The sequence below is a fragment of the Glandiceps talaboti genome, chromosome 18 (assembly GCF_964340395.1).
Source record: "Glandiceps talaboti chromosome 18, keGlaTala1.1, whole genome shotgun sequence".
Taxonomy (NCBI): Eukaryota; Metazoa; Hemichordata; class Enteropneusta; family Spengelidae; genus Glandiceps; species Glandiceps talaboti.
In genome coordinates, this window is record NC_135566.1 from 15,002,487 (window position 1) to 15,017,404 (window position 14,918).

The following is a 14,918-nucleotide window of genomic DNA, read 5'->3' on the forward strand; positions in this document are numbered from 1 at the left end:
AGTCAACCATAATGTATAAATACTTCTTTTTTTAAATTATCTTTTTCAACCGATTCACCAACCAATCATTTAAAAGGTTAGTCTAGTTCCTATTCATACATGTATGTGTTATGATTACTACGATCATCTCCACACACGTATAGTCAAAGTTGTTATTCTAGCACAGAAATCTGTGCTTACTCCTGACAACGTTGATGTAACCATGATGATGTTTATATCACATCCCTTAGGTTCAGACTGGAGGGTACAGTTCTATAGTAAATATCACTGCGATTAGCAATTGTCTCAAGGAAGTAACCAATTACAACTGCCTGTCAGTTTGTGATGGATTACTACTGACCTGCACTATTTACCTTTGGTCCAGCAGGCAGTTTACCTAGATTAACAGTTTTTTGGGCATTAAACTTTGACTATACAATGTACATGACTGGAGATGACCATAGTAATGGTAATGCATACGTATAGGAACTAGACTATTAAAAGATATGATGATGAGAAATATAAAAGAAGAAGGATCCTCCATTGATACTCTTTCAACCTACATTTTGTACTCCGGGGATTACACATTCACCTTTCAAATGACATTCGGCTCATCATGATGAGTAATTCAATCGAAATTCTGCTCCCTAACATGAACCTTGAACGTATACACTAGTATACTAGTCATGACTATTACCATCTCAAATTTCATTTAATATTAGAACTCAGTTTTTGTATAGAACTCAGTTTTTGTATTAATATTAGAACTCAGTTTTTGTATACCCTTTCGTATAGTTTTACATTCCAGTTTCAGTTTTAGATATTTTTTATTTTTTATTCCATCGTATTTTTTTTCATTTTTACTTTTACTACCCTTAGGTCTCTTGAGTGAGATTGAGATTGAGTGTAATTTTTAATAAAGAATAATATATATATTTTTTCAGAATCTAGAGTTTTGCTGTTTTGCTCTTTCACAACCTTCGAAATCAACTTGTCCAATTTTTCTTAGATGAATATACATGTACAGTTGAATCTTGGATCATTTGAATAAAATCCACTATCACTCTCACACCTGAGATTTCTTATCTATCACAGTTTTCAGAAATTTCCTGTATTCAACATTATAAATACTGGTGGTAAAGAATTAATAGCACAACTGTGTAATCTTGATACCAGACAGTGAATATGATGTCATAATACACAACTTGCCGGTATTTAGATATTATTCCTTACTATTTTTCTTCATTCAACTGGAAAATGCAAGTAACCTAAGGGGCCTGGTCACTATGAGTCAACACATGAATTATGACAAACAAACTTTTAGGTCACAAATATTTTCCAGTTGAATAAAGAAAAATATAAGGGAATTAATATATAATTATACCACCTCAAGCATAAATTTATTAAATATTGGGAGAAATAAATAGTGAACATTTCTATCCATATTTCGAGGACCTCAGAATCTGTGATGTACACAGGTTGTTGTAACATAGGACAACCAATCCATATTTTCTGTTTAAAGGCAATAACTTTGCTTCAGCATGGTCTAACATATTTTATTCATATTTCGCATGATTTTTCCACCATAGTTTTTCTATTTCTCATGTCAACTCTGATTTTTTTTCTTGAGAAAGAGTTATGTTAATAGTCAGTGAGACATTATACAAATCTCGGTCCGTGAGACATTATACAAATCTCGGACTACGAAACTAAACTAATCAGTGACATACTAAACTATTCTTGTCAAGTTCTGTATGACGATCATCTCTAAAGACAGTCTGTATATAACTGTTCAGATGTCGTGAAGACATACAAAAGTAGCCTGACGCCTTGAGATGTCTATCTGTGTTGCAAATCTAAGCTAATTAACTTTTTCTCGTCCATCAATGATTGACAATAGTTAGTGAATGCATCCACTATGCACTTCAATCACAGATAGTATACTATTGAGATGTCTTTTGGTTATTTCTATCCATAGTAAGTATTCATGTACATGATATGACTGTATTATGTACCTATACACAAATACTAGTCATTATCCGGCCCTATCTTATAATTTCCATGTTCTTCTGAAGTAAGATGAGGTTTCATTGATAGCTCAAAAAGGATCATGTATCATTGATAGCTCAGAAAGGCATCCACTTCGAGACACTTCAGCTTTTCCTATGTCATTTTATATGCTACAATGACTGTTTTATCTTCACTTCAATCACATGATTGGACCTTGAAATTATCGTATCTTTGAAAATGATTTTATGAAAAGACTTAAATTCAACCACTCTATATGTAAAGCCACAGCACATCAATAAAGAACAGCTTAGACTCGAGTAGCATTTGTCTGAAGAAATATTCAAAAGTCACTGTCAGCAGTATCCTACCTGTACAAACAAACAAACCCTACTTGACGTATTTGATAGAACAAGACATTCATAGCAACAGTCACTTCAGAGAATCCAGACAATTGGGGATTTTGAATTTTATTTTCCCCTCTCGCCTACAATGATGCACCGTTTATGAGGGGAAAACAAAATTCAAAATCCCCAATCGCCAGGATTCTCAGCTACTCTCCAGAGAAGTAATTCCAACAAAAATCACTATATGAAATTTAAAAAAAAAAAGGATATATGTTACCATACTATCGCCCTGACTGAGCCACTGACACTGGTTCATTATATAAACCACCTAATAGTTCAGATCATTAAGTCTATTTGACACACTTAAAGTGGTTGCTAAGTTCACACATTTTCAAGATCATCGTGTGAAATTTCTAAATAAAATCTGGGATACAATTTGGTACATCCATCCTGACAGCTACACATAGGGATCATCAGATCACCATCTACAGTCATAGGTGACATCATTATACACTGTGTAGACTATTTCAATATTTGACACGTTTGGGGTTCAACAATAGTCCATGATAGCAATATCTATTTCAAGAGTCTCTCTAGTGATATCACGCTATTAGTGGACATAAAGTGGTGGCTTTAAAGCTGTTTGACTTGATATAAGTGACAGAGTTCTAACAACGTGCGGAGTCTACTTCCCCTTCTATATAAAGTAACAATAATGATTATAGTAATAGGTTAACGTTTTTTTTATATAGCGCTTTCCCACTCTGTGCTCAAAGCGCTTTAAAATAAATACCCCTGGCACGGATCATCTGTGTATGTTTAAAATGACTTGGGAAGTTAATCAGGCTGATAGAGTTGTTTGAAAGTGCTGGTTTGTTGCTGGGAAATACTACATACTGCCCCCATCATGTAAATCTTTGACTAACTTACATCTGCAGATAACAGGACAGTTTTTGCCTTGTCAACATTCTTCCAAAGATCAGACTAAAATTAATACCATATATACTAAATTATATCAAACTGTATGTTGGATTTCGATTTTCACTTTTATTTTCTGTTCAAGAGGACTCTGAGTCAAATGTCTTGAAAAAAATTATATGTTTTGTTTTTCTCTGACAAAAACAAACTTTAAACTCTTTTATCTGTAACAAGTGATTATAGTGTACACACCTGTGAAATATTTCAGTCAGGAACAAACTGACAGTGTTTACTAGTTTACTGGACAGGTTCATTTGGTTTCCAGCATTAAGCTACATTTGTAGTCAATATATTTTTGTGGCAATATTCCCAGACTGTTAATTGTGACAGGGTACTTATACTATGGCTAGAAGTGTTTATAGTGTCATATACATGCTTGTACTACTTATGATGTCATTTGTGAGTGCATTAGCTTTGGAATACACAATTATAGCATGTCAATGAACAATGCAAGGTACATGTACGTATCAATGACTAAATGTAAAGACAGTTTCATCAACTATACGACAACCTAGGGCTTCTGAGTAGTAAAAGCAATAAAGTATGTACACTTTGTAGGACTTCGGTACACTTTGTAGGACTTCGGTACTCTTTGTAGGGCTTCGGTACATTGCAAGTTGTAGGGCCCCAGTCCCCAACTCTCTATTTATAACCCTTGCCAATCCAGTGTAAATACATGTAGAGACAGCATACTATTACATTTGCTTTTAAATACTAAGTTATCAGCCCAGAATCATGGTGTCTCTCAATGTAATCAATCTGTGTTTAATACCAATAGACCTGTTGCCGGTTCCAAGATGCATTGTGCGTTTCTCCATACAATGCCATGTATTGTGTACGCGCTGAGGGATTTGCACTCGCTACTCAGGGGCATGGTTGTCACCTGACTGTACCCTGGGTTTATCAGTAAAATCACTGTCTGTCATTGATGCCATTATGTCCTTGTTCTATAAAATCACTCGTAATCAAAGAGGTTAACGTGTCTTTCCATCATTTCCTGATGAAAATGTTATTTCAAACGTAACAAAGACAAAACAAGACTAAATGTAACAACTATAAAGCGACATCCTCTAGCGCAATGCATCTTGGAACTGGAAAATCGACTATACAAAGCACTTGTCAAGTTTGTCAGAAAATGACTCGAGAATATTAATGTAACCATAAATGTCACAAAATGTCTTGGTCACACTTAGAGCTATAGATAATGGCAGTTGTGGCACTCTCATTACTCTCATCAGTTTGCTGTACGTTAGCTGACAACATTGTTTATAATTACAAATTGACTACAGTTGGAAAGGCCACCTACTAGTCTTATAACTAAACTAGTGTTATTTTACACTTGATGTGGATGTTATAAATAAATGATACTGTCAAGCTGGGGGAAAATGCTTTAGTTGGGTGTTAAGAGTGGTAATTAAATAGCTATTAAATTATTTTGAAGATGCACAGATGTTACACTATTTCGCATCTTACTTTCATCAGAAATTTTGTTTGCAACTGACTTTTAAATTGACACAGACAGTATAACACCTTTTCGTAGTAGTAGTCAAACATGTCGCAAAGTTGTCATTAATTCATGCAAGAATAGCGATAATCAACTGGGGTTATATTTTAGGTGGAAAACACAGTCTGTGAAAAAAAAGAATTTGGGAGTAAATATATGAAATACCCAACACAATGTCATTGAATTTCTAATTTCAAACTAGTAAATTGTTTGAAAGTTTCATAGTCTTTTCTTCTCACATCTTTGAAGACTTTTGAGGACGTATCTTGTTTTAGAGTTTCTATTAAAGTCGTTTATGAGAGATTATTATTTACAGCCATGTATTGTGCTTGTACTACGATCCACTTAAAGAGTGGTAATTTGTTTTCATCATACAGAGGAAGGAATACACCAAACGATTGAATACAAATACTATTAATATAGAGTTCACACCAGGGACCGAAAGGATATAAGATGTATGATAAGGACAGCTGAGTATGTACCGGAATACAGACCATGGAAGGATGGTTTTGTGGCCATGGATAGCTTTATGGAAATAGAGACCATGGATGGCTGATTATATAAAATGGAAAGACAAGACATTTCTCTGAGATGAACTGAAAATCATACTATACAGTATAGTCATCAAAATATGACAAAAGAAGGGAAATAGAACCAGGTGGATGTAATCATTGTAAATACATAATGTAGAGGTAGGAAATTCACAGCCATTACTTCCAACACAAAATACATGTATTGCTGTTAACATATAGGATATATTTTATGACTTACTTTGAAAGTGATATTCCACCTGGTTTTCCGATGGCTTCTTCATGATGTAAAACACTTTCATCCCATTTAAGGTCCAGGAACTGCAAGATTTTTTTCATTTCTTTTTCTGGGTGAAGTACAAGTTGTTCATAGTGCACAGGGAGGCAGTATGTCTGTCCAACTTGCATGCACTGTGCATACATATTCTCAATGGCTAGGTTCCATTTCTGAAGGCAGTCCCTGTAGTTGGTGATATCAAACCCTGAGATTGTCACCTTCCGAGATATGATTGAATGTACAGTGGCACGTCCGTCCCGCACCATTAAAATGTACTTGGCATTTGGGAAGAGCTCTCTTAGATACGTCATAGATTTGAGTGTAAATGGGTCTTTGTTACATAGCCTTGGCGCTGGCTCACCATGTTTGGCTATCACCTCAAGTATAAAAGCAGCTAAAGCATCATTAATTACTTGGTCCGTGAGCCCCGCTTCCATTAAACGATTCCATTCTTTTTGAGATCGCTTCCACGACTGTCGCATACCAAGTAGCCGTGGTACAAGTCTCGTCTCTTCCCCACATCGAACTTCGTCATGCGCGTCTAACATTGCACGCATTAAAGTCGTACCACTTCGGGGTACACCTCCGATGAATATAAGTGGCATATCTTTGTGATAATAATAAGTTTCGTCATCTTTTTTCGCTGTCACGCCTTCATTTTTTGGCACCATCTTCCCCTTGTAGTCTGCAATCTTGTATGGGTTTCCGCACGGCCAGCCTCCATTATGTAGATACATTACAAATAACAAAATGCCCACAATTATGATTAAAAATCGTAGGTTGCTGTGTCTGCCTATTTTACGATGTACCATGGTGGCAATATTTAAAGTTAACATCAAGTACAGTCAAAATTAGGACTAGGTTTCCGATTTAATTGATTCTTGACAAATGGTATTCTTTCAGCCTCGTTGGATAAAATATGACCACGATCACACTACCCTGTACCAGCCCTGCACAAGGATTCGCATACACTCTGTAAACAGAAACAAATAGGTAGTTAATATTAACGCGTGCAGAGAAACTAAAAATCAAATACGTCAAATACGAGGAGCCAATCAGAAGGCTTATGATAATTTATCATTTTAAAAGTAGAAAATGCATCATAGAAACTCTGAGAGATATACATGTATAATTGAGGAGATGCTATGATAATTTTTACTGTGCACAAACCATGTTGGACAAAAAATATGGAATATATACTCTTGTCGTTCTACATCATGACAATGCATGTCTACATCACTGGTTCTGCTGTGTTTGAAATACGAGTCAAAACGTTCATAATTGCCATTATTTTCCCCGATTTTTCTTTGATATTACTGCAGTGGTATAACTATTTTATTCTCCAATATTTTTCTTCATTTAGCCAGGAAAATACTCATGATGTATTTTCCTTGGCTGAATGAAGAAAAATATTGGGAATAACATATTAACACACAATGTTACATATATATATAACCAACTGAATATGTCTCCTTCTTTGTGATCAGGTTTTAAAAACAGCAGTCTAAAACTCCATTGAACAACCACATCAAGAGTAAATACATACAACAATAGATGCCATAAAATTCTAACTAACTTACATATACAAGTATAACAAACAGTGTGATATTCAAGATTCTCTCAAAACTGAACTAAATATACACAGCGTCATCATCAAATCTGACAATAAACTTGTTCACAAATCTGCTAGTTTTTTTTCTTACAATGAACATACTACAAAAAAAAACTTCATTTACAATCTGTATATCAACTTACATGATTCAAACAATCTTCAAGAGAAAAGTATGCATGAGTGGTGATAGAAAAACTGACGTGTCCAAACAGAAAAACACTTGATTATATACTGAACTCCCAGGGTTTTGTTTTTTTTTCAATAAAGTAACATTTGGTATCCATATGCCTCCAGTAAATATACAATATACATTTTAACTATTTTTTTTAATGGTGTACTACACATTCAGTATTCCAGAATGAAAAGGCTCACCATCTGTACCGTACATGTACATGTATATATGTGTGCTACATGCAACATCTATCAGCCATTTTTGCCACGCATACATGCATCAGCTTTGACCAGAATCAATATCTACATTTTCATCCAATTTTTAGCGAACTGAACTGAGGTTCAACAGTGCTGTAGGCTTGATATTACTAGTAAAAATGTATGCAAATATGCTGGCAACAATACCATGCCCATAGTGATAGTCAAATGATGTATTTTGCATAGATTACAACAGGGATGGATATTCATATGGATATTAACATGGATATTAACATTTTTTTTTTGGACAATAAATAAACTCTACAATTGTGCTACAATGTCATTGGCACTATTTTAAAAATACTAACAGATATTTGACCATTCTGATTCAATAAATGAAGACATCTAATATTTATTTCATTTTTGTTTGTTTGTTGAGTTCGGTCTAGTCAACATGCAAAAAACGCTAATTCAAAGTTGTTTTCTTGATGACTGTGTAACCAATCCATGTCTGTTGACTCATGTCACAATTAATACAAAAACAACTCTCACTGTGATACGATGAACAAAGATTCATCTACATTTATCAATAGACATATTGCCTGTTCCAAGAATTAACTTTTTTTGTGTGGTGCCAGTGGACTACCAATTGGTAGTCCAGGATAGTGGCCAATATTCCCATATTCTTCAACTGCAAACAGAGTTCCTCTATTAAAAATATGTGTAAAAATACTTTCATGTCCGTAAATCTTTCACCCTTTAAATCATTGCATAATCATTGGTAGCCTGAGTGGGCTACCAGCTGCAAATTATGGTAGCCTTGTGACAAGACTTGGTAGTCTGTGGACACAGGACTACTGTTAATATTGAGCCCTGTTGCGTGTCTCTCCATACAATGCCATGTATTGTGTACGCAGTGAGGGGTAATTTGCACACACTACTCAGGGGGATTGTTGTCACCTGACTGTACCCTGGGTTCACCTGTAAAATCCTTCTTTGTCATTGATGGTGTTTAGTCTTTGTTCTATAAAGTCACTCACAAATACATCAATATGTCTTTCAATCATTTCCTGATGAAAATGTTATTTCAAACGTAATAAAGACAAAACAAGACTAAATGTAACAACATACGTGGCAAAGTCCTCTTGTGCAATGCATATTGGAACCGGAAAATCAACTATTGCAGATATCAACTTGTCAACCAAGTGTTAAATACAAAATGACAAAACTGCAGATCATGTACATAGACATGATTATTTCACAAGAATGTTCTATACATCTCTAAAACAAATACCATTCTTACAAGTATCACTTCAATATTTGTGATTTCATAATTATTGCATTAATTCTTATACATCACTTTCCATCACTGTGTTCAAAGTACGTTTGAGATGACTATCCCGGGCACAGACCCATAATGGCACAACAACTCTTTATACAATGTACTACTTCAATTACACTGTGAAGCATACAGTTGGCTTGACTTGTGCATAATTGGGGTTAAAATCATTCCCAAGGACTTTAAGTTAACCATTTTGACAGAAATGGCAGTGGCAATTCTCAAACCTACAGCCTGGGGTTCCCAAAACCAGCCAATCAAATATATGTGTATTTGATAATTCACAACAAAAGTTGAAAAACAAGCCCATGGAACATATGCAAAAAATAAAATATACGCCTTGTTCTTTCTTCCATTATGTCTCAAACAGTCTCAAATGATTTGAGAAACTGGATAAGGTTGGGCTTTACGAAGACACGGATATTATTAAGGATTATTGTTTCAAGTATGTCAACTGAAGATATCAAGGTATAAACAGAGTATTTACAACTCTAAAAATCCCTTCTCTGATTTGCTTGAGAATCTGTTACATTGTATATATAAAGACTATTAGAGACTCGAGTATCTATCTACAAGACATGCTATCTGTAAGACTGACAGATTCCAAAAGTATGTATACACCATACATGCTGTCATTAGCTGATTGGCTGAGATTCAGGTAAGGTTCACTTTCATTAAATTGTGTTATTCTTGTTGCTAAGCGTTATATTTATAGTTCAAAGTTTAGAAAACAAAAAACAGATTTGATGGCATAAAAAAATACTTGCAAAATATTCAGATTGTAGAGTCTAATATTGCAGTTAGAAAAAGTCAATTAAATGCACATATTAAGAAATTGGAACAGTTTTTGAAATGGATAACTTAAGAAAAGTTTCTGAATACAAAATGTAAATATTTCGTGAAAAGAGTTGTATTTTTGTAATATGTATATTTTGTAAAAGCTCAATAAAAATGCTATTAAATACAACATTTTTTTTTTGAAATGTCTTTGACGCTGACAGGTTTTCTTGGTTAAAGTTAAGATATTCTCACGATGGTTTTACAACTTATAGGCACTGACACAAATTACGAGGGGGGGGGGTTCACTATCTTTCATACAAGTGTTTGGGGTAGCTATTTTTGTGTGGAATGATAATTTTGAGCACAGACATTTCAGCTACAGAGGAGGGGGCTAGGGTCAGTAATCTTTGTGCAAGGCCTGGGGTAGGAGGGGTTGGGGGGTTGGGTGTCGATCTTTTTCATGCACTGAAATACATGCCCCCACCTGTAATTTGTGTCCAGTTCCTTATCTTAGATGTGTTGACCATGGAGTTTGACTGAACATATGAAATGACAGTCTTCATGTACATCACTCAATACATTTGACAATAGAAGTTTATAGTCATTTACATGTATATTAATTTTTTCATATCTATATTAAATTCTGCGTGTCCCAGGTGAGTGGTCATGTTTTCTGTTAGAATAGTTAATCATTGAAGTATAAATGCACCGTTATATTTCATTACCATTTATGCAAACATATAATTATAAAAATGCACAATAATTCAATACACCATCCATTTGTTCTTAGACACTTTGACAAGTGCATTCTGTTGCATCTACTGTTAGTCATTGAGAATTTTATTGGAATGACAATTTCCCCATTGTGGTCCATGTAGTTTGTACATAATTATGTACAAGTAGATGTACAGGTCCCTTTCTCCCACCATAGTTTGAGTTTTGAAGTGAAGTGTGTGTGTGTAGGTGTGTGTATATGTATGTATGTATGTATGTATGTATGTATGTATGTATGTATGTATGTATGTATGTATGTACATGCATACGTACAAATGGACATGTATGTATGTGTTTGTGTGTTTGTGTGTGTGTGTGTGTGTGTGTGTGTGTGTGTGTGTGTGTGTGCACTGTGCATGAATATCCATGCTTTTGATGGAAAATAAAAAATAGTGATAATAGCAATTGGATATGACCATCTAGGTAACACTATCGGTACATATACATGTACATTCAGTGGTCAGGAACTAATATCTGTAATTTGTTATATACATTTGTACACTGTACTATGTAAATCATTCTGTGTAGAGGTAGTTTTTAGGGTATTAAATGTAATCACACTGCCAGTTTTCTGAAAGAAATTACCAAAATATCGACATTATTGTATATGATTAAATGCATTGCTGGCCACCTAATCCATTCATTGCTAAGACTACTCGTGGTATTCTTGCATGGTCTATTAGGTATGGCAAGTTGATGAAAAGTGTTGTCAACTCTTGGTTTCTAAGAAGTCCATAGAAATGTACTGGTAATTGTATTAGCTATAGGGTTTGCAGAGTTCATTTCCTATCCTTAGAACTACTGACATTCCCATGTTGATTTGAAGGCATACCGGTACATACATACATGTACTACCCAGTGTGTCCTCTAAGCCAATTTGATGTGCCACTGACACACAAAATTTCTAGTGACACACCAAAATTTGGTGTTCCCCTATCTCCTACTATGTGGTGACTCATAAGAAATCCCTTTTTTTTTCTTTTTGACTCACAACAACAAATTTGGCTATCATTAGAGGACACTCTGCATGTACCATAATATGCAATGTATAATGTAAACAGAGAAGCAAGCAAGCTGATACACTTTACCATTTGCCTGAGACAATAAGTCACGCATGCATAAACAAATTGTGATTCACACCACTGAAGAAGCCCTGTACTGAGAAAGTTAACTATAGAATACTGGTTTTTTGAAAAAAGGACACAAAATAACATTTGCTTGTACTCCTTGCTACAACAAGTACTTCTGAATCATAAAAATATCTATGGACTATGGCCAAGTATCAAATTACTATAGCATAAGTTTTCATAATGGTAGAACTTAGCCATGCATAGCTAAACACAACCAGGTACAGTGTACTGCCTTTCGATATGCGTGAGTAACCACAACTGACAAATTTCACGGCAGGTGTGTATACCCTTATACATGTACCTACAGTATAATGCCCTTAGTACTATCACACTGATGCAACGATATCAAATTCCCATATCTTTTTTTCTCTATGGTATTATTTCCATTGGAATAAAACAAGTTTTCAACATTCAAAATATTTAAGATTAACACATATACATGTATTGTCATCTTTCTATCATTCTGCTAATAAATTATTAATTTTTTCATCTATTTTTATTTAATAGTTTATTATATTTCATCACTACATGAGACATTTATTCGTTTCTTTTTATATTTGGAAAACTGTAAATAGTTTTTATCAGTTTGTCTTCCTTTGTTTTATATTACATAATTCATTAATTCATGGGTTTATCAGTTTTTTTAGAGAAACAAAAATATTGTTGTGTTTCTGACAATTTGACTAATTAAAGTCATGTTTGGTTTGTTTGATTATATCGCTCTTTAATCAGTACGTTGTAATTCAAAACCATCGTGAAAATATTGAAAATAAATAATTCATACTAAAATAAGTGTGTTTTTGTGTTGCTACATCGATTGTGAAGCACCTCATATTACAAGAACAAGTCTCTGAATGTGATGGATATTAGGAGACAATTAAGTAACAACTGAATACAAGGCAGTATGCTTGACTGGGTCTCACGAAGGGTGGCTTCGTTACGACTTCCTTCAGATGCAATCCTAGAGTCAAATTATGATAATTTATATGGCTGGATTATACTTGACATTTTAAAGAAACAGCTGCTAAGAAATATACTTGCACTGATGCACACATAATGTACAAACCTTATCCGATTGGCACTGGGATGCTCTTGTATGGAGTACACACAAATGTAAACTGAACTGAAAACTGCTTTCTAGCATTTGGCTAGCTCTGTGGTACGGGAGCGATCATTATTTTAATATGGGGGGGGGGGAGATTTGGAGGAATCATAAGGATGTTGAAAATCTGAGTTACTTCCCACCCCAGTGTAGAGCATAAACTTTGACTACTCCCCATCTAGCATGTACATTTTGATTTTGAGTACATGTAATCCCCCCAACCCCCGTGTTGCTCCCCTAGACACCGAGCACGAGTATTTTAAGTAAACCCCATCCCAAAGTCTTGCAGCCACTAGATTTTTCAAGTAAACAATCCCCTAGTCTTGCTGCTAGACCCCCAGGCTATTCATCTCACTGTGAATGCAACTGAGGGTCACTAGTGAGGGCGATCGCCCTCAAGCTTGATTGCACCTTTCAGGAAAAAAACCTGAGGTCTAGCAGCTAGACTACAATGTAACAATCCCCTCCCCTGCCATAAATAATGACAGTTCCCTTAAACACCACAATGACACACTAACACTTCCATTGTATTAATTATGTATGTGAACATTGCTAGGACCAGAATACAACAATATAATCTTGATTATATTATATCATATGGCTTAATCAGCAAGCGTGGTAAAATGCACAAAAATAACTTACACAGAAATTATGTGAATGCAATTCTTTAGCAGACTGCTGATGACTGTTTACATCCATATGGAATTTTCCACAAAGAAATTTATCATCTGACATCAAAACATGTAAAATAATTTTACATTTTGTCATAAAAATTTGAATGATTTAAAGAAAACAGCACATTTCTTTCATTAGTATGATGAGAACAACGAATGAGATGATGCAATTCATCTTTTAATCACATTTGGAATAAATTAACAATAAATAATAAATTATTTATAAAAACTTGTTATGAAGAAATGTCCTCGCTCTTAAAAAAAAAAAAAAATTGAAAATAGCGATCATTTCTGGAATAACCCTTCAAAAGTCCACACACTTCTGATATTGTGTTGGATAGATATTCATATTTATATTATACATGTATTTGTAAATATCCCACGAAAAAATCCTTTTATCTTAATACTCCTTTTTTAATATATTGCCATATTAGAGGCTGATCAAGATATAACATCAGACTCGTGCTTGGTTATTAGCAAATTACGAAGGGATACCTTGATATACTGATCATCAACAGAATATTGTCAGAAATAATGCACGACGGCGACAATCAAGGTTTTCGCTTTAAGATAGACATACTAAAACTTTTATTATGACAATGTTGGTATAAATGATTAAATGTACCCGTATGTTAGTTTAATTGTAGTCACATGTACTGAGGGTGGCAGTTCTGATGAATTTCCATGATCTTGTGATGTACATTTTGGAGACTTCCAGTGTTTACAACGGTGATTATACCGGCGCAACAGTGGTACCGTTATCACCCACTTGTGTAATCTACCACATCCACCAACAATAGTTCTAGTTTGTGTCTACCTTTACTAGTAACCTGAAACCTCTCTTGCCGCTGTAGTAATTGGTTCAACCCTTACACCATCAATTTATCAATTTGTGACAAGAACAAGGTGTTAACACAAGGTGCATGCATACAGTAGGCCTAAACAATAGCCTGTACATGTATTTAACACTGAATATTAGTGTTTTTTATTTGATTATGCAACCCATTCATGTGTTATTTTCACCAATGTATGTATATTAAACATACACCTTACAGCTAGACACTGGAGGTACCACAGTGCTGGACATGAAAAATAGCTCTAACTAAGGTAATGATCGTAAATAAATAAAAACATGAAATTAAACTTGTCCACTCTACACGTCTGTCTCATAGAGCATACAAAAATGTACATTCTGACTCAAAATTCTTTGTGTTCATTGGTGTTAATATTTTTAGCAACCAATCCTTTTTTAATTATACCCATGTGTACAATTTATCACCTTATAGTATTATAAATTTAGCAAATACATTGAATTCTATCTCTGACAGCTTTTATACAAATGGTCTATACAATTTGCAATAATTACTCATTTACTGTTGATACAATGATAGCTAGATAGTTACACTGTTATCTGTCCTTTTATTGATAGTCATTTTTAGGATGGTACATTGGTACCCATCTGTGTAATCATATCTTGTATGTTTTTATCATAAATGAGCTATATTTAATACAAAGG

The 14,918-nt window shown here is 34.4% G+C and overlaps 1 protein-coding gene across 2 annotated transcripts in view; it reads right to left on the reverse strand.

Annotated features, from left to right (window-relative positions):
* The window catches only part of LOC144449015 (protein-tyrosine sulfotransferase 1-like), a 77,519-nt gene that overhangs the window by 51,201 nt on the left and 11,400 nt on the right, over window positions 1–14,918 (reverse strand). For both annotated transcript variants that reach the window (XM_078139414.1, XM_078139415.1), the window contains exon 2: window positions 5,587–6,595. In XM_078139414.1, coding sequence (XP_077995540.1) covers window positions 5,587–6,458 — 872 coding nt within the window. In that variant the 5' untranslated portion in view covers window positions 6,459–6,595. The remainder of the gene's footprint in view (window positions 1–5,586; window positions 6,596–14,918) is intronic.